Source organism: Podarcis vaucheri (assembly GCF_965113315.1).
Source record: "Podarcis vaucheri genome assembly, chromosome: 5".
Classification (NCBI taxonomy): Eukaryota; Metazoa; Chordata; class Lepidosauria; order Squamata; family Lacertidae; genus Podarcis; species Podarcis vaucheri.
This window is the reverse complement of record NC_138763.1, coordinates 78,908,015-78,929,213: the sequence shown is the minus strand read 5'-3', so window position 1 is coordinate 78,929,213 and position 21,199 is coordinate 78,908,015. Positions and strand designations below refer to the sequence as shown.

The following is a 21,199-nucleotide window of genomic DNA, read 5'->3' as shown; positions in this document are numbered from 1 at the left end:
CCCTAAGCTGTATTTTATAGAGGCCCATATTGAAAGTCTGCGCACTGAGAAATGACTCGTAATATAAGCATGGCAGTGGGGGTTAGGGAGAGAAAATTTCCTATGTGATCATTTATACATTTCTGGCCACTTAGTGGAAGCTGCATTATTATAAACATTTGTATATCTTAATAAATGTATGTTGTTTATGTGCTTAAGGCTGGTAAAATATTTAAATAAAGAGAGCTGTGTTATCTGTTGTTTTGTGCTAATGCATTATATAGGGGGACATCAAGTTTAAGTACAGACTTCTTTGTTCACGTTTCATACCGTCCTTTGCCTCTCACTAATCATGCGGAGGAAGGCAGCCATATATGTTAACAGGAACTATAAATTGCTTTTGTCTGGTTAGCGGTAATGCATGGAAATTAAAAGGGGTAGTGGGTATAAAATTGCTACCTCCAAAAAGCCATTATGAATCTTCTCCAGTCCCTGTGATGTTTATAGAACTCGTTCTTTTTTGCTGTAATAGCTTCGTAAAAAAAAATCACCACGAGAAACGCACAGAGGAAATCAGTGTTTATATTCACATAAATACAATGCACTGTCTACTCTGTACAGGGTTTATAGGAGGAGGATGTTGTTGTTGTTGTGCTGAAATTCACTACCCCCAATTAAAACTGTATAATATGATGCATAATTTTTCACCTCCCTTCTGCCAAAATAAGACTCCCGTGGGCTTACAAATATGTACATCATTTATTAAATGCCACAAAATATGGACCCCCTTCCACTAACAGAGTACAGATAGGAGAAGCACTTGCAGGATGCAGATCTAAAGGTATCAATCAGAAAGTTCACGAGACAAGAACAAATTAGAATCCCTACATAGTGTGATAAAATCCTGGGGACAGGGTTATGATGGGTTACAAAGTGCAAATAGGTACATAAATATAATCCAGCGAAGAACTATCAATGTGCAAGCTTATATAGACTCTATAAAATTCAATTGAGTTAAAACAGGCAACTATACATTCTCTCAAATGTCTGGAATCTGAGAGTTTGAACAGAGTAAATATGTACTCAGAGAAACAGAGAAGCACTTGGTATGCTGTCTAGCTACAGAGGGCTGGTGGGTGGCTGGTTTATCAATTTGGACCTTCTGTATGGATTGGAAGGAATTAACCCGTGTAAAGCCTTCTGTCCTACTTCCATAAAAGGACTCGCTCTCTGGAGTTTGATTCAAATTTGAGATACTCAGGCATGCATTTTTGCAGCATGTAAAGTATATGCACTGTTAATGGAGCATGTCTTTTTCGGTCCATAGCTGACTGTTTTCTTCTGCCATTGTAAATCATGCTATGCGATGTGGTGGCCACTGCCTAGGATCTAGGGCCCAGATTGAAGCATAAACCCTTACCAAGTAAAGGAATACAAACATTAGGTTGAAAGATACATGGCTTTTGGCTAGTCTGTTAGTGTCCCTCATAATTCCTCAAATGTTTTGTCTGAAAGGAACCTTTCCATTTGGTTCAAATAGCAATACAGTCGTACCTTGCTTCTTGAACAGAATGCGCTCCTGGAACCATTCAAAAACCAAGGCGCAGCTTCTGATTGCCTGCACGAGCGTCCTGCAGCCAATTGGAAGCCATGGAAGCCACACCGGACTTTCGGCTTCCGGAAATAGTTCAAAAACCGGAATACTCACTTCCGGGTTTCGATCATTCAGGAGCCAATTTGTTCAGGAGCCAAGGCATTTGAGATCCAAGGTTCAACTGTAATTCAGTGGGAATTGAAGTTATATTCCGATTTTTATTTTATAAAGGAACAAGCCACTCTCAACTTGTGTTATGCCTGGATTATCTGCATTTCAGAAGGATGCAAGTCACAGAGCTGCAGGGTTAATATTTATCAGAATGTACAAGAAAATTAAAGGAGAGGAAGGACAAATGAAAGGATAAGTGATCTGCTTAGCATAAAAGGCTTTAAGAACAAGGAAGAATGTGGAGGAAAGCAAGCATCTCTTTGACAGCTGTGGGCTGTAAGCAGTTTGACCACTCAGAAATGTGACAGCACATGTCCCTGCAGGGTCAAGACCAGCATCATTCAGATTCCAGGAGAGATCCCACAGGAGGACCTAGACAGGATCAAGAAATCCGGTCCAAGCTGACAAACTATAAGGAATGCAATCCAAATAACAAAGCTGATTACAGGCCAGAATCAGATACACGGAGCTTACTTGAAGCAGGCACAAACAGGAATGTCGAAGGGCAAGGAGGCAGATAGTCAGGGCAGATATATCACAATATTGAAAACCAGATACCACCCAGCCCTTGTGTGTGTGTGTGTCAGAGAGAGCAAGCGAGAGCTCTTAACATTTGTGTCACAGCCTGGTACTTGATCTTTGTGTTTGATTAAGCAAAAGAAAAACCTTAAACGTGGTGGCGAGATTTGCAGCGACATATTTTATCCACGTACGTTCGTTTTGCATGTGTGAGTAAACTGAGTACAAATATGACGCGAACATTTTCCCATGATTAATTCATGGTGCAGCCCTCTCGAGTTAATAAAAATGTAAAAGTAGCCCTCAGAGCAATTTCAGTTGTGCATCCTTGCCCTGTGATTTTATATAGGGTGGCCACGTTTCAAGATGACCTGTTTATTCTACTATGCCCTAATATTAACTATCCTGTGCAAATTCTCCCTGATGCCTAGGGCAAGGGAGAAGCTTTAGGAAATGGAGTTGGACTCAGACTACCTGTGGCAGTGCTCTACCGATTGGCGAGTGGGGAGAGAGGCCATTTTTTGCTCATTTTCACTCATTTTAGCCCTCTGTGCCATTCAAATACAGCTCCAGGTGATCCAGAATGCATGGGAGGTGGCACTGGGGACTGCTGGATTCACTATCTGCGAATGGAACGAGCCCTTCCATTGATGGAAAGGCAACTCTGGGTCCATCCCAGGGTGTGTGAACTCCCATTTTAGATTCGTAGAGAAGAAATGTAAAAACTGGAAGGACTTGCACTTCCTGTTGTTTCTTAGATTTTCCATAAGTGCTCCAAGTGAGCGACACATCAAGCCCTGGCCTGTAATTAGCTAATTCTGGAAGTCAACTTCCTCCTTGCTGTATCTCCCTGTCGATGCAACTTCCATTAGCTGCAGTCAGTGTTTCCAGACATAAATTGGTTATAATGAAATTTTCTCCCCTTTGTTTTGATGGGAAGATAAAGTGCAGCCCCATTGCTGTCACCTGAAATGCCACAAAACAGATTTAATTACAAGTTGCTAAACTAAGTTGGAGAGCTGAAGGTTAGAGTTGCTACTTGACTTTGAGGCTTTCATTTGTGGCTATTCACGTTAATGACTTTCAGTCAATTCAGATTAACACACATCCAATAAGTTTCAAAGGGTAGCGCTTATTACCTCACCACAAGCTATCATTACCATTCTTTTGTTTCTTTTATCTGTCAAACACATTGCCAGAGGAAAGAATGTCATGCTTTATTCATGTTGTAAATTCTCTGTATGAGATCCCAGAAATATTTGAGGATGTTTGTTCTTTTCCTGTTACTGTGAGATTAGATCAGAGTTTCTATAGTACGGTAGTGATAGGAAAACACTTACTTTGGTACTTCACATTGGCTTACTGTGCAGAAACATCCAAAAGCGTCTTCTCAGCATATCTCGGTAAAATTAAGTTGAACAAAAAAAGGTGTGCAACAAGATGTTCTTTTGAAATGAACACATGTGAGAAACAGTCCCAATGGACTGCAAGCGGATAAAACACTCATTTTTAAAAACTCAAGTTTACTTTCCAAGACCACCTGCTGCCTACAGATCTGTCTGTTGTAAATGTTAATTCGCAGTTGATCAGGTGTAAACACTGATTTCCTTGTAATTAGGCGGATTTTTAAAAATCTTAAATTATTTTACAATAAAAATGGAGAGTGGTATACATTTCTTCACCTGCTTTTCCTCCTGGATCTGTACCTGTCTCACCCACCTCTGCTACACAGCCCTGAAGGGGTGTCTGCCAAGGAACATAGCTCCCAGGTCAAAAAAAGGTTCTCGCCCTTGCCCACAATTAATATAGACATTTCCACTGTGGGTGTCATGAGTATTCTTATCCCAAGTTATGCTGCCATGTGATGTGACTATTGGCAAAACCTATTTCATAGAATCATAGAGCTGGAATAGACCACAAGGGCCATCGAGTCCAACCCCCTGCCAAGCAGGAAACACCATCAGAGCACTCCTGACATATGGTTGTCAAGCCTCTGCTTAAAGACCTCCAAAGTAGGAGACTCCACCACACTCCTTGGCAGCAAATTCCACTGTCGAACAGCTCTTACTGTCAGGAAGTTCTTCCTAATGTTTAGGTGGAATCTTCTTTCTTGTAGTTTGGATCCATTGCTCCGTGTTCGCTTCTCTGGAGCAGCAGAAAACAACCTTTCTCCCTCCTCTATGTGACATCCTTTTATATATTTGAACATGGCTATCATATCACCCCTTAACCTCCTCTTCTCCAGGCTAAATATGCCCAGCTCCCTTAGCCGTTCCTCATAAGGCATCGTTTCCAGGCCTTTGACCATTTTGGTTGCCCTCCTCTGGACACGTTCCAGTTTGTCAGTGTCCTTCTTGAACTGTGGTGCCCAGAACTGGACACAGTACTCCAGGTGAGGTCTGACCAGAGCAGAATACAGTGGCACTATTACTTCCCTTGATCTAGATGCTATACTCCTATTGATGCAGCCCAGAATTGCATTGGCTTTTTTAGCTGCCGTGTCACACTGTTGGCTCATGTCAAGTTTGTGGTCAACCAAGACTCCTAGATCCCTTTCACATGTACTGCTCTCAAGCCAGGTGTCACCCATCTTGTATTTGTGCCTCTCATTTTTTTTGCCCAAGTGAAATACTTTACATTTCTCCCTGTTAAAGTTCATCGTGTTTTTTGTGGCCCAGTTCTCTAATCTGTCAAGGTCGTTTTGAAGTGTGATCCTGTCCTCTGGGGTGTTAGCCACCCCTCCCAGTTTGATGTCATCTGCAAATTTGATCAGGATGCCCTTGAGTCCATCATCCAAGTTGTTGATAAAGATGTTGAATAAGACTGGGCCCAAGACAGAACCCTGTGGCACCCCACTAGTCACTCTTCTCCAGGATGAAGAGGAACCATTGATGAGACCCTTTGGGTTCGGTCAGTCAGCCAGTTACAAATCCACTGAGTGGTAGCATAGTCAAGACCGCATTTTACCAGCTTCTTTACAAGAATATCATGGGGCACCTTGTCGATTTGGAGTTTCGCAAGCTTCTGACTAGTTGCAGGACCTTAGCTAGACCTAGCAGAGTACACGCAGAATCCACGGAAGCAATTGGCGACTTGGCTGCAGATAGGATAGACGAAGCAGGAACCAGGAACTTGTAGTTAGGTGTTTATTATATACAGTGGACTATTTACAGGAACAGAACACGGATCTTTTGCTAGCTCTCTCTGACACGACTCACAACCTCCTACACTCACACAGAACTCTGAACTCACGAACCTCTGAACTAACACATTCCAGTTAGTAGGCCACTAATTATCACTCCCTTGAGAGAGCTTGACCAATCAGGGAGCGGTCTCCATGTCTCTGTTATCACCAGGCAGACTTACTCCTTCAGATTGCCTTCTGGCTGTCTGCCAAACCTTAATTGACTCTGTGTGAGTAGCTGCATGTACAAAGTTTCCCAACAATGACACTAGGCCACCACCATGTACATTGAGGTACATGTATCAGAACCAATTTGTAATGTGTGGATTGACACTGAAGCCTCTTTGTCTTTAAGCCTGGGACCATGCACAAACTTCCCCAGAAATACTAAACTCAGTAGAATTTGCTTTCAAGTAAATGTGTCTAGGATGTGGCTGCATGATTATTTTAGTCCATTCCTGGTCTGTTTAATTTTCTTTCCCTCCAACTTCCAATGGATCCTTGATTTAATGTCCTCTACCATCTCTGCCCAATTCTGCAGAGCACCTGCTCTTCTACTTTTGACTGTCAGAGGCCATGCTACCCATTCAGTGCATGATGGATGATTATTTACTTTGCTGTCTCTGCCGTAGTCTAGACTTCCTTACTTTCCATTTTCACCTCATGGCCTCATTCATTGTTTGTGCTGGTGGCTTTATTTCTCACTTGTCTGATGTCATTCTTGGCTAATAAATCTATTGGTAGCTATGTTCTTCCTCCAAAACTCAAGTGAGTTAGATTATTTGCATCTGGGATGTATCTTATGTAAATCTTCAGCTGTTACTGCTTCTCTCTATAAATAATCCATTACTTAAAGTTAGTTCTCATTGAAATAAATGAGACTTAGGTCATGTCTAACTTGTCCCAGTGGTTTCAAGTAAGTTAAACTTAATTTGGATACAGTCCATAGTTAATATTGATGGAAGCAGAGTAGGAAGAGCATTGATAACTAAGATGGTGCTGTCTTGATAATGAGGTACAGAACTTCAAATATCATAATCAACATTGTTTACTGAATACAGTGGTACCTCAGGTTACATACACTTCAGGTTACATATGCCTCTTGTTACAGACTCTGCTAACCCAGAAATAGTGCCTCGGGTGAAGAACTTTGCTTCAGGATGAGAACAGAAATGAATTAAGTACTTAACCCTCTGGAATGAATTAAGTACTTAACCCGAGGTACCACTGTATAATATTTGGGATATTTTTTGGCAGAAGAAAGCTTCAGTCCACTTTTTGTTTCCAATGGTGGCTGGGTATGAAAATGTTCCCCATACCCTATATCAGTCTTCAGGTACTGTACTTTCTTCTGCACGCTTAACACATTTTCAGTTTTCTGAGTGGGGTGGGAATAGCTTAATCATTTTTTTTCTACAGAGAGTAAGTGTCAGGGACTCGCAGGGCTCTGGAGCAGGTGGAAGAGGTAGCAGGGCCAGAGGCTGATGCAGAGAAAGAGAGTAGCGATTTATGGGGTTTTGTGTCTCCCATAAGACAGGAGCCCTAGCTGGAGGATGAGGAGGGGTCTGAGTAGTCGGAGACGGTGGAGGAAGGACAGGCGATGCCTGAAGGGAGAGGGCTGGCAAAACCCACTCTGTTTCCCTCCCCCACTGCTCCCTAGGATCTGGCGGAAGGGGGGGGGTTAAAGAGCCAGGCAGACCAACAACTTCAATCTAGGAGAAGTCACAGGTTGCTTGTACTTGTGCCATCAGACTAGAGCACTTAAGTTGGCATGTCGGCATGGCCCCCTGTTGCTCCAACAGTCTGGCCCGGGGCACAAGCCTGGGGAGGGGTGGCAGCTGCCTAGCCATTGTAAGTTCATACTTTGGCAATAAAGAATTAAACTACAGTACGGCTGTTTGTACTCCTTGGGCTGGATATGCTCAAGACAGTAAGAGGCAACAATTAATATCATTTCCTAATAATCTTGGAGAACAGATGTACCATTTTTTAGCTTCCTGAGCCCTGTGGAAGTATTTCAGGGCTAACCCAAGGCAGTTTTTTTCCTGAGCAGCTAGAGGATACAGTAAGAGTAGGATGCTGTGGAAGCCACAGGTGGGCCCAGTGAAGAAGGGATTCCAGCAAATGACACAGTGGCAACAGGATCATTCCTCCTCCCCTTGGATCCAGCCCCTCCCATGGATCCGGGGGTGGTGGTGGTGGTGGGTGGGACTGAATAAGCAGATGGCGGCTCATAGTAATGGTCTCGCTGAGGTTGCGTAACATCATGCTTGTGTTTGAGCAGGCCAAGCAAAATGCCCAGGCCTAGCCACAGTACCAGGAACTCCAGCTGGCACTGTGAATTTGTTTGTTCATTTCCATGCAAATTGCTGGTGCTAGCTGCTTTGTTTCCTCCATGAGTCATTGAGTGAGGCTCCATGCTTGTTTATCCTAAAGAAGAATGTTTAGGGGTACTCTCATTTTCCTACTCATATTGAAGTACTGCCCCTCAATGAGGCCAAACTTAGATTTTTTTGTAAAAAAAAGTAATCATTTTTTTCAATACAAATAACAACCGCAAAAGACACATACAACAAAAACCATAATAACACAATTTGACAATTCAGATTTGACTACACTGATATACCTATAACTACACCTTTTTAACAATATTTTCCCACCTCTCTCTCCTCCCCCTACTTCCCACCACTATCCGCCTTATCGCTTAAATATTCCTTCCAGATTTCTTCATATTTATCCATTCTTAATTTGCGTCGACATGCAATTCATTTGTATGTAGCTAATCTGTCCATATTATCAATCCATGTGCTCAATGGAATCTTTTTGCGGCTCTTCCAATTCATAAAAACACTTTTTTTGCTTCTGATATAGCATGGTACAGTGGTGCCTCGCAAGACGAAAAGAATCCGTTCTGTGATTCTCTTCGTCTAGCGGTTTTTTCGTCTTGCGAAGCAAGCCCATTGACGGATTAGCGATATTAGCGGCTTTTAGTGGCTTATCTGCTGATCAGATCAGCTGATAAGTGGCTTAGAAAAAGGGGGGAAGGAAAAAAAAAACCCGCAGGAACTCGCAAGACATTGTCGTCTTGCGAAGCAAGCCCATAGGAAATTCATTTTGCGAAGCACCTCCAAAACGGAAAACTCTTTCGTCTAGCGAGTTTTCCGTCTTGCGAGGCATTCGTCTTGCGGGGCACCACTGTACATCCATTATGATTATTTTGACCCCTTGTAATCTCTCAGGCCAAATTTAGATTCACAAAATGTTTAGGGGTATGCGTACCCCTGCGTCCTCCCAGAAAAAAAGCCCTGCTTGTTTGCATACCTAGAACTGCACCAACCATGACTCCACATTGCTGCTCTTCTATAAACCAAAATATGCAAGTAAGGGAAATCCATTTCACGTTTTTAAAGCACCAGCCCTGCTGTAAATACTGCATATAAGTCTACAGATTTTTCATCAACCTCATGATCCTCATGCCTATTAAAGTTTAATCTTCAGATTTTTCTCAGGGACATTTTTTTTTCATGGAACTCTTTTTGGTTTGGTAAATTATTAATGTCATTAAAATTTATAATTTTCCTTCATTACCTCTAGGAAAATAGGAGTTTTTAATGTGAAACATAATTGTCTCATTTTGCAATTTGTGTTATGATAACTGAATGCAGCTAAAGCAGATTTAAATATTTCCCCTGAGCAAAATAGCTAGGTATTGCAAACACAATAATTGATGTTCTTTGTCTGCAAATAAATAAATACACAAATGGATTGAGCACTGGGAGCCTGAGATGCTTTAAAATAATCTTTGGGTTTAACTTCCTGAATGTTCAGGAAGATTAAATATTCAGTATGTAGTTTTGGGGGCTGAAATGGTGGTGGTGGTTGACCGTTTTTCCCCAGAGGCCTCCAGAGAGCATTAGCTGCCTGTGGGATGCTGCCTCTTACAGAAGCTAGCAAGCAAAGCAAGAAGTAGCTTCCACTGACATAGGTGCTGCCCCTTCCATTCCCAGACCATAGGTTATTGCACTAAGATCACTACATCTCATCTATGCCTTAGAAGGGGAATGTGGGGTTAACAGAAGTTCTTATAGAGTTAGCAAAGTTAATGGACAAACTGCAAGAAAAGGACATTAGGGACTTTGAAAAAGAATGGGAACCTTTTACAGTGTATTTGCAGAAACAAAAAAAAAATACTTGTTGGCAGGATTTAAATAAACATTTACAACTTTATTTACACAACACAAGAAATATCACATAGTATTATATACGAACAGCAGAATGTATCATTTGATGCAATAAACCAGAAATGGAAGCTGGGGGAAGTCAACAGGGAGGGGGGAGTTGAAAAATGAATGTTTAGTATTGATATTGGAGATTTGTTTTGAAAATGTAAAATCAATAAAAATTTTGACAACAACAACAAGCAGATGTTCTTATAGACTACATTCTGTCTCCCCCATCTAGCATATTTTTAGATGTGTGAGCTACCAAATGTGTTGGTTCTGTCTTTCTGCCTCAATCTCTTTCCCACGCCACTGAGTTTTAAGAACACTGAAGCTCAAACACTTCCCATTGTTAATACAGGCAACCCCCATTTTCGTGTGTGCAATATGTGTGCAATCATGCACATGCGCATCATGCCGAATCCTGAAAGTGACCAGAAAACGTCACAAGAGGGGTAGGGGTAGGGGGTGGAACGGGGTGTTTGCAGGCTTTTCCAGTGGTGTCTCAAATATACACAATTTCACTTAAATGTGTGGTGCCTTGGAATGTAATCCCCACATAAACTGGAAGTTGCCTGTAACATAGAAATAGTTTCTTACTTATGCAGCCTCTCCTCCCCCCCCCCAGCAACTATTTAAACAAATACTCTATATGGGAAATTGGTAGCTTTCGAATCATCGTGTGTTTTCGGTCGTAAGTTGTGAGAATTATGTCAGCTTCTCATGATACGTTTGCCACTGAGGCGTTTCCCCTGGCCACAAGAGTAAGCAAATAATGAGACTATTAAGTACAGCTATGCTTGATCAGACCAAAAAGCAATGCTTTGCATGTACCGTTGGGTTTGATATAGCTTGTGTTCATCGGTATGATCTTGATTGGATGTAATTGACTTTAAAAGAAGAAGGGCTGATGCAAAAGAGACACACTCTTGCCTGAAACCCCAGAAAAAAATCTTGAGTAATGTTATTCCGGGCACCAAGAATCTCGCTCCCTACACAGATTAAGTTGCATAAAGTAAGCGACACTGTTGTGCCACAAGCACAAGTGGAGGGCAGGACAAAACAAGGTGACTCATGTCAAATGTGTTTTCCTATCCCTTCCGAAATAGCCAATTTAATCAGATGGAATATTCTCAGAAAGCATGGATGCTCTGACAATATCCTATGGCACCTGCCATTTAGAAAGCGAGGGGGGGGGGAAATCTTCCTGGATTTATTTTCTTTAGTTCCAAGAAAAAGCCATAAGTGCTTTTAAATGAGCCATTATTTAGCTAGTAACCTTTGGATTAATACCTTGGTCTGAAATCTGTCCTCCATCATCATCATCATCATATTATGGCACAGGATAGAAAACACTACAAAGAATAGGTTCAGATTATACTTATCGCGCAAATTTGATAAACTGTGCTTATTTACTAGTACATTAATACATGACGTAAGAATGCCATTTAGTGAGGATCCTGATTATTCCCCAGGAACATCTATATTTCTGGCCACTTGATAGGCTCTGTGTAACGAGTGGTGGTTTTTATGGTTGATTTAATTGTCTTATATTTTAGGGCATGCATGCCATAAGTGCAAGCTCCTTTGATTAAAAAGTGCCTGTTTATTCTGTTGATACATTTGCTATAGCTATTATGAGAAAATATACAGCAACCCAACAAATGTTTTAAATTGAAGTTTCAATTTGTGACAAATGGTGGGATTATATTGTATGTTGCTTTAGGATGCCCCGTGGGAAGTGATTCATAAATGAAATTAACAGCCACCACAACAAAACAACCACAACTGTCTTCACATGATAAGTCTGAATGAAGAAGAAAAATGCTGTAGAAGCATAAATTTCCTCCATTTTAATTATTCTACCTATTTCCTTATTACACTTAGACTTCACTGTTCCCTTGTGAAGCCTGAGAAAAATATTTGAAGCTATTAATAAGTAGTTCCTCATCCAGACACTGACCAAATTTATCCACACCTGTTCACCCTGCCACTTTCCCAGGGGGAAATTGATGGTTTAGAGCTGAAATTGATGGCTTAACACAATTGGGTTTTCTGCAGATTGTAGTTTGTTCCAATTTAGCACTAAAGAGCAGCCTTCCCAGGGAAATGCAGTGGGGCAAAGGCAAAGTCACTCAGACCCATGCCTAGAAAGGATGGGGCAAGCGCAAAGCTGCTTGGAGCCATGCTTTCTAGCCACAGAATGTCCTGTGTAGATGAGGCCAGAGATTAGCTAAGTTTTCACTAGGTAAGAGCACCGAGTTCTCCCCGTCTCAGTTATTTTCTGTTTTTTTTAAAATGTTCTCAGAAATATATAGGTGCTGGACTTCAATAACTACAAGATTCATTCAAAGTACAATTTATCATGGAAGTAGCTTCTAATGAATTTGTGTCTTTCCTCACAGGAAATCAGCGACAATGAAATTTTGGAACTGGTGCACAGTGCTCTTGGGAGGATGACCGTCATACGGCAGATCTTCCCTCTGTCAAGAGAGAATAATCAACGATGCATGAGGAACAACCACCGGATATCTTCGCTCCTCTGTGACCCACAAGAAGGTTATCTTCAAATGCTTCAGGTCAGTAGCATATCTGTTGAGTAAGAGGGCCCATCCCTTCTCTTTCCCCTGGGAGGAGGTTGTGACCTGTGACTTTACTAGGAAAGTTTCACAGGAGTAATAGAACGGGAGAAATGCAAATGGAAGGACTTAGGTCTCAGTGTGTTCCACATACAGGATGTAAATGGCTGTTGGCCAACCCAATTATCTCCTTCCCCTAGTTTCCAAATGCTTTAGATCTAATTTTATTGGCAGCCCATTGCACTGACTCCTGTCAAATCCTCTTGGGATGCTATTTTATGTAAAAAGTATGTTATGTTCTATTGCCATTTATTAAGCAATTTCATGTATTGACTAGGGAAGTTGAACATGGAAATTTTGACAAGAGCTCTGCTGAAATGACTTAGGTACCTGGTTTTGGCATTCCTTGGCATGTGTTGAAATTTGCAATTTTTGACGCTTGAGGATATTCTTGTGTGGTTTGGTTGTGTGAATATAGATAAGCGCCACAACCCCAGAAAGAGCTAAGCACTCCTAAGCTCATTCAGAATTTCTGACCCAATATCCTTTTAAAATCAAATAAGACTAAACAAACTGTCATAGCCAGGAATGTGAGAATTGTATTCAAAATGTCCTCACAGGTACATTGGATTCATGTTTATGCATTATCCCATACATAGAAGCAAGCAGGAAGCTCAAATTGTGGGGAAAGGAAAGAGAATAGGACTTTTCGTTGATTGTAAGGAAGTCATAGGAAGATGCTACATCAGTAGTCCACTAGATTCAGGAAAATGTCAAGTAGTAGGCTGCCAAGTCAATTGCAGTCTTTTTGAAAAGGAAAAAAGAACATGGCATTCTTCATTGGACTTGCTTAAAAAGATCTAGTTCCAAGAGATAATTACATGCTGGAAAGATGGTTTTCCCAAGGCCATCCTCCTTGGTAATTGTTCACCTCACTTTAGTTGGAGGGGACATCCAGAACAGGGCCTCTGAAGAGGATGCTAAGCTTTGGGTATGTGCACATCTGATGTAGTGATGTCTGTCGACTTGAACAGCTTTAATAGCTACGAGTGGCTAGTGGTCATGCTGCCTCCAAGATCAGAGGCAATTTGTTTCCAAGTGCTAGTAGCTGAGGAACACTAATGCGAGAGCATAGTGGTACCTCAAGTTAAGAACTTAATTTGTTCTGGAGGTCCGTTCTTAACCTGAAACCGTTCTTAACCTGAGGTACCACTTTAGCTAATGGGGCCTCCTGCTGCCGCCACACGATTTCTGTTTTCATCCTGAAGCAAAGTTCTTAACCCGAGGTACTATTTCTGGGTTAGTGGAGTCTGTAACCTGAAGCATCCATAACCTGAAGCGTCTGTAACCCAAGGTACCACTGTACTATTGTCCCAATCTCCTGTTGGTGGGCTTCCTATATACACCAGGTTGACCGCCATGGATTCTGGGCTAGAAAAGCTTTTTGGTGTGACCCAGTGGGGCTCTTAAGTTACTTCCCCACCCCACCTCATTGCTGGAGCCAAAGCACCTTCTCTTGGGCCATTGGAGATTCCACACCAGCTCAGTCTTCCTGTTCCCAGTTGCAACTGAAGCAGTAGGACAGGAGTGATGATTATATTAACTCCTCCCCCCGCCAGACCTCAGATGTTGCTTAGAATGTTAATGGTAAAACATTTACTGCTTTCTCTGCCAGATTGGAAAGAGTCTTTCGGTGTTGTTGTTTCCTTTTGAAATGTCCAGTAGTCATCAAATCAAGTTAATATGTAGTAATAAATAATACCTGGCCCCCTTTCTTATTAGCTGTTGCTGGCTCTGTTTTGCTATAGTAAGCAAGCAGATTTCTGCCATCTTCTTAGGGTAGTATTTATTGGGGCAAATAAATGCAACTACTTAGAATATAAGCCAATAAAGAAAAAATGTTTAGGTCACAGCATATTAACTTTAATCTGATAGAATTAGCTAAAATTCTGCCGGAGCTACTTGGTTCTGAATGTCCTCGTGAACAGCACCCAAAGGTTTTCTTTATTGGTGACAAACCTTGTAAAGCTCTGTCTGACAAGCCTAGTAAAACTGTCCATAAAACTCAGACAGTGGAGCACATCGCTCCTAAATTGTGTGTGCCTTGACTGTGCAGTGCCTACCTTATTCCATCAGATCTCTTGCCAGCATTGTCTTCTGGCCCTCATTTGGAGCCATGAAGCCAAATGTTTAAATAAATTTAGGTTTTGTTTGTTCCAAATCTCTCAAGTGGGAGGATTTTGATGGAAGGTCTTGACGGTAAATGTATGGGATGGCAGAGAATGAGTTTGGGAGGCATGTTACTACTTTCTGAATCGTGGTAGAAGCCCTGCTTCATCACACACAGAGACCCTGCCATGGCAACCTGCCACACACTGGTTTATGTTTGAGTGGCACTTTTCTATGAGTTGCAGATGTTTCTGGGATGCACTCTCACTTTGATCATTTTACCCTATGGATCTTCTTTATGCTACACATTTCTGCCCTGCTGACCTTCTCACCCCTGTTAGACTTTAGGCCTCGGGATCCAGATTGGCTTTGGTTTACAGACATTTGATCTGGCTAGAACAATGTGTGTCAGACAGCAACAGCATGCATTGGTTTAAATGCCTAAAGAGAACCTACAAGTATATGCACATGGGTTCTCTTCTGACATTTAAGCAAGTGCACACGAGTTAGGTGAAGAGTCTTCTGTCAAGACAAAGCTTGCCTTTATGTGGATTTATTCCACCCTGATTCAAAATCTGTCAAGGTCTTTCAGTGGGGCAGGGGCACACCTCAGGGTAGACAATTATATTTCCACACTGTATTAATTTATTAACATACCTCTAACCCAAGCTATATCTTTTTTTAAAAAAAAAGTGGGGTTTTGGGGGGGGAGCTATTGGGTTGTTGTTTTTATTTTGATTATGTATTTTGTGGTTTTATATTTTGATTTTATTCTGTGAACAGCCCTGAGACCTCCAGGTATAGGGCAGTCTATAAATTCAATAAATAAATATCAGTTGATCTCAGGGCAAGATACAGCAATCAAACAAAAAAACATGAAGCGTAACCAATAATAGTCATGTTCAGCATAAAATCTTAAATGCTGAGTGCCAGCAAACATTACAAGCAAGTCATATTCTAAGCTATTCTCACCATAGGCCAAATGCCTGAGTAAAAAGCCAGGTTTTAATTTGGTGTGGAGGACAGTGGGGAGGAAGCATATTGGCAGCCAGTTCAATTCCTTTAGGATTGGTGTTGAACTGCAAACTCACTTCCACCTTTTGCACTATCTGCAAGTTGCATGTCATTGTCAAGGGCAGCCCCAAGCAGAGTGCATTGCAGTAGTCTAACTAGGAGCTTATATGGAGCATGGACTGCTGTGGCCAGGCTCTCTTTCTCCAGGAACAGTTGTAGCTGGTGGGCCAGCAAAAAGCACCATGAACCACTGAAACTACTTGAACTCTGAGTGACGACTCTAGGAGCAGTCTCAGACTGTGTGCCTGTTCCTCTAGGGGGAGGCAACTAGCTAAGTCTAGAGCAAGTCTGTTACTCAATTCCTGAATATGCACTGCATGCTAGGAAAATGGCTGTCCCATTCTTCACTCTATTGAATAACAAATATGAGCTATTAAACACTAACCAACACTTTCTGGCTGAGGGCCCTCAACTGTTTATCCTGAACCTGGGAGTCAATTGCAGCATCTCTTGCACACTTGAACTGGAAATACGTGTCACATTAACATTGCTTCCCACAATGGAGACTAATCTCTTCTTAATGGGACAATTGACCTATAAGTTCAGACGTCTTGCCATCATTGGAAGTCACCAGTGATGTGACCTGGAGGCAAGAAGAAGCACACAGTGTTGCACTGCTAGAATGCAAGTAAGTTGTCCTAGACAGAATAAGGGTAATATGCTGTTGTGAGCACAGATTTTCAAAATGACTCCTGCTCTATTATTAGTTGTGCTGTGTGAATGCAGATCATCCATTACCCCTGAAATAATATATTTACCAGCTAAGGTGTAGGGTTTCAGTTATTACTGAAAAACAATTTCACAGCTCTGTGCTTCTGGGTGTTTTGTTTTTTTTTTAAAAAAAGGTTATTTCTATTCACATTTTGTGTGTGCTTGCAGGAACTGATTTACCTAAACTCAGTTTGTTCTTCTGTGTTTTTTTATTTAAAATATGGGATGAAAGGATCTGAGGCAGCTGATATTACTCCGTCTAAACCCAAAATATATAAAAAGCATGTATAGTACCCTGGGGGATTGAAGCAGTTAAACACACATGCTATGAGCTGAGTTACAAGTTCTTAGTTCAAACATAATCTTAGCCATGAAGTCATAGACATCTGATTTGTCACTTTGGGAACAGGTTGCTGGACTAGATGGGCAGGCTCTCTTAATGTGCATTGAGTGCTCTTACATAAGCCAATAGCTTCAGACCTTATTCACCCTGAGCTGTAATATGACCTACTTTACAGGTTTGTTGTAGATGTAAGGTTATTTTGAACTTCAGTCTGCACAGCCAACAACAACAACAAAACGTTCTTGATGTACAGTAGATATTAACAAGCTTGAGGTGCAGTATCCCATAGACCAAAGGCGGAACAGAAGTCTCCCAGCGCCACTGATTGGGTTTGTCTTTTCAGAAAGGCCCAGAGCCAATAAAAAATGGTGGCAATCCAATAAGGTGATCTAGGAGGAAACCATGGTCAATGGTACTGAAAGCTGCCAAGAGGTCCAGAAGAACAAAGAGGGTTACATTCAACCCATCCATTCCCTGGTGTAGTCATCCACCAGGGTGATCAAGGCTGCTTCCATCCAATAGCCAGGCCAGAAACCAGATTGCAATGGATCTAAGTAATTACTTTCATTTAAGACTGCCTGGAATTGAAATGCCACCACTCTTTCAACGTTACTGAAGAATGAAATATTTGATACCGGACAGTAATTGCTGCCCTTTTCAGAAGTGCCAGCACAGCCTTTTGCCGATGCTCTGCTCTTCTCCTTGACTTCAGCATTGCAAAATTGCACTATGCAGGGATTTGGAAGGACTGATGTTTCAATAGTGCCAGGGAGTCATATCTGTATCAGTCACTACTATGGCTACTGCCTGCCCAAACAGTTCCTGATGTTTATAAGAGCAGTCTGTTAGTTTGATCTTGACTGCTGTAGTCCATTCTGAATATCTCTTAAGGAATAGGGAAAGAATATATTTCTCCTACTCCACCATGTTAGATCTTAGTTAACATTAGAAGTAATATTGCTGTATGTACAGCCCCTCTGAGAACCTTTCATCAAAGTCAATAGTCCATGGATTGATTCGGGAGATAATTCTGGGGTCTTTGGAACGTATGTTAGTACAGTGGAACCTTGGTTCTCAAGCGGCTTAGTTGACGAACGAATCGGCTCCCGAACGCCGAAAACCTGGAAGTAAGTGTTTCCGTTTTCAAACATTTTTCTGAAGCCAAACATCTAACGCGGCTTCTGCTTGAGTGCAGGAAACTCCAGCAGCCAATCGGAAGCCACGCCTTGGTTTTTTAACGTTTCGGAAGTCAAACGGACTTCCAGAGAGGATTATGTTCGAGAACCAATGTACCACTGTCCCTTTAATGTGTTCTCTCTCTCTCTCTCTCTCTCTCTCTCTCTCTCTCTCTCTCTGTGTGTGTGTGTGTGTGTGTGTCATTCTTTACTGGAACAGTGTAGAAGCTGCTTCCCTATAAAATAGCTTCTTGCCACTCCCCTAACTTATTTAAAGAGAATTCACATAGGTTGGCTAAATGGCCTGATCTTTTTTAAATGACAGCATCATCTATGAGATCCAGCCCACTGGTGGAGGAAGAGGATTGGGGGGGAGCGCACCGCCCCCTGCCTGCACTAGGCACCCTGCCTCCACAGGCGGCACACCCCGCCCCCAGGACGCACCCCCTGCCCCTGCGGGCAGCACACCATGCCTCCGGGACACGCACCCTGCCCCCACCTGCTCTCCACCCTCGGTGCTGGAGGATGAAGCTCTGCCACTGGTCCAGCCATGTGGACGTGCCTTTCACAGTGCTTTGCAAATATGTGAAGGAGAAATGTGGTTTGATATGGAATGATGACAGGAATGGAATTTGTGTGAATAACCCAATGACTGTCAGTCTGCTCTCAGAAACAGAAGCCAAGTCATTTTTGTCAATCAGGGGTTGTTGGGGGTTTTTTGCCTAAGGGACACGGTTGAGATTGAATTTGTGTCCTGTGATTACTAGAAATCTTTCGTTACTCTCAGAAGGATGTTGATTCTGTGTGTGGGGGGGTTATGCAAGTAACTGAAGGACACTTGTTACTTGAAAGAAATGAACAACAGAGACAGAGAGAAATTGTTCAGGGAGTTATAACTGTGTGTAAAAGAGCAAAATGAAGAAAAAAGAAATGAAAACTGAGTATTGGTGAAAATTCCCTGACAGGGTGATCCATTAAATAGTGAAAGAGTTGCTGAAAGAAAGGACTGTAAGTCTTGTCACTTGAGTCTTTTGAAAACTAGAATGGACAAAGTAGCAGAAAATAGCTGTATTAAAAAAGGAGAAACCTCACTGTCATATGAGATGGACTGAATCTATTTGAATGGCTCTTTTGTTTTTGCTCTTCCTTTTTTTCTTTTGCCCCCCCCCTCTTTTTTATAAAGAAACATTACAATACAAATTACAGAGTGCAAACAGTACATCATTTTTTCTTTTGTTTCAAATACAACAAAAGAAGACGCTTTTCAGTCTGCAAATGCTGATCCCATAAGTATGTCAACCACAAACTTCATCTATTTTTGACTTGGGCGATTTTTAATTATTCCAAACTGTAACATACTTTTGGGGGTAGAGGGGGATTCGTTGTTTTATTTTTATGTAGGATAAGCAAGAAAGCCATTTGACACAACAAAATCTGCTTTCTGCTTTTTCTAGCCCTTTGGTCACAAAAACCTGATGGGGAAGCTTCTCTGCTACTCCTAGCTTCCAAAGCCTGCTGTGCCATCAATCTCTCCAATTTTGTGATTTTTCTAGAACACAGCCTAGTAAAGGGAGAGTAGAGGGGTCTAAGAAGAAAAGAACAAATTGGAAGGGGAATAGCTGAAGTAAGGAAAGTTGATGCTCATGTATATTGGTTTGAAACATTGGACCAAATTTTTGCCTAAAGCTTTCTCATTTCCTAGGTCATTTTAAAGCTCACTTTACAAGCATTTCTGTGCAAAACTGCTTCCAAAAGAAATTGACTTTTTTGCAGGATGAAAAGTGATCAAAAGGATCAAAAGCACTGCAAAGTGCGGGGTCGCAACTCCTTGATAAGATGTCATCTAGCTTCCCCACAAACAAATCAGAATGAATGCTCAATAAGCATCCAGCATCATATAACCTTCCCACAAACTTCGTACAGATGAGGCAGGATGAGTTCTGTTTTGGCTCGACTGTCTCTTTGAACTTTAAGTATATAGTAGAATTTCGTAATACCTTACTATGTGAATACACATGGCTCTAAGTCTCTCCAGAAAATTCTGCACTGGAAGAGTGGCATGTGTTTCAGTTACCTCCATCTGCTACAGTCTTGAAAGATGACAGTTGTGTCCACTCATGGAGTGTGCTTGGCAACTGAAAGTCTCGGGATACTCAGCCTGAGAACGCATTATTCAAGCAATGGCATCTGGCAATCAGCTTGCTTTCCTAGTTTGTGTCTCTCCCCATTGTCCTCTTGCCTAACTCGATACCTAGCCTTGCTGACTATTCTGAACCTGCCATAGGTATGATGCTGGGTCATTCTCCTGCTGAGCTACCTTATTCTCCTGAAAGATGTTTCTTTTTGATTAAAGGAACAGAAAGTTTGAAAGAGTAACTTCCAATAAAAGAAAGAAAGAAATTGTTCCTGATCTATTGAACTTGCTCAGCAGTAGAACGTTCCAAGTTGCAGGCCGGTTCTCCCCTTTTCACCATTGTATCCTCTTTGTTCCTGACTGCCAGGTGAGGTTGACAGTTCACCATACCAGTAATTTGCTCCTGGATTTCCAAGTCCCCTTTTAACCTAGTTTGGAATGGACCCTGTATGGGGTTGACCTACACACATACACTTGATTTTGATTTGATTTCACTTCATTCCTCAGCAATTTCTGACTTGGAGCTTAAGGTGTGAAGTGGCTCCAGTGATGAGCATCAATTTTAGGCAACACTGGACGATACCAAAAACTTCTCTGAAGTGTTTGATCTGGGATGATTCATTAATGTGCGAATCATCCCATAGCAAGTATATTCTGAAGGAAATCCCAGTGTTCAGTGGGGTGTATTCCCAGGCAAGGAAGTATAGGATTGCAGCCTTAATGCATCAGTGAAGGCCCTTTTCATGTAACCTTCACTGGATGGGGGCTGTTCTAACAAATCTCCTTACTCAGGGCTATTTTTTTCAGCCAGAACTCACTGACACTCAGTTCTGGCCCCTCTCAGGTGGGCACCATTGCCATTATAAGAAAAGAAGGGACGAATTCATGGTGAGTTCCTGCTCCTCCTTTTCTAGCTGCAGTTCAACATATGAAAGGGAACTTCTTGTGGCAATGTTGACCAAGTTTCCAAACAAGGTGATTCTGGCATGGTAAAGAGCTACATTGGGGGGTTCCTTCCATGAACACTAGGTCTTCATTTTGACATTACTTGCTGAACATGTTAAGCTACCAGAGCTTCCTGAAAAGATACTCAAACGACGTGGCTTATAATGAAGATGGACAATATCACCAATTCTTTCAGGATGCATTATGCAAAAGTAGTAAGAAGTACATTTGTATGTGTCCAGTAAAAGTTCCCTGGGTCTTACAGTGAAGAGGGTTGTCTTGCTGTTCTTATGTACATATTTAGAAATGTATTGAAAGTAGCAAAGGGGCTTCTCCATTGTGGCATCCTGACTTTGGAACTTCCTCCCCCTTGAAATCAACTATATTTCAGGCAATTTTAGG

At 41.8% G+C, this 21,199-nt stretch overlaps 1 protein-coding gene across 6 annotated transcripts in view; it reads left to right on the top strand.

Moving 5' to 3' along the window:
• GRID1 (glutamate ionotropic receptor delta type subunit 1) overlaps window positions 1–21,199 on the top strand; it is a 722,825-nt gene that overhangs the window by 577,512 nt on the left and 124,114 nt on the right. For all 6 annotated transcript variants that reach the window (XM_082222335.1, XM_082222336.1, XM_082222334.1 and 3 more), the window contains exon 6: window positions 12,073–12,246. In XM_082222335.1, the coding sequence (XP_082078461.1) occupies window positions 12,073–12,246 (174 nt within the window). The remainder of the gene's footprint in view (window positions 1–12,072; window positions 12,247–21,199) is intronic.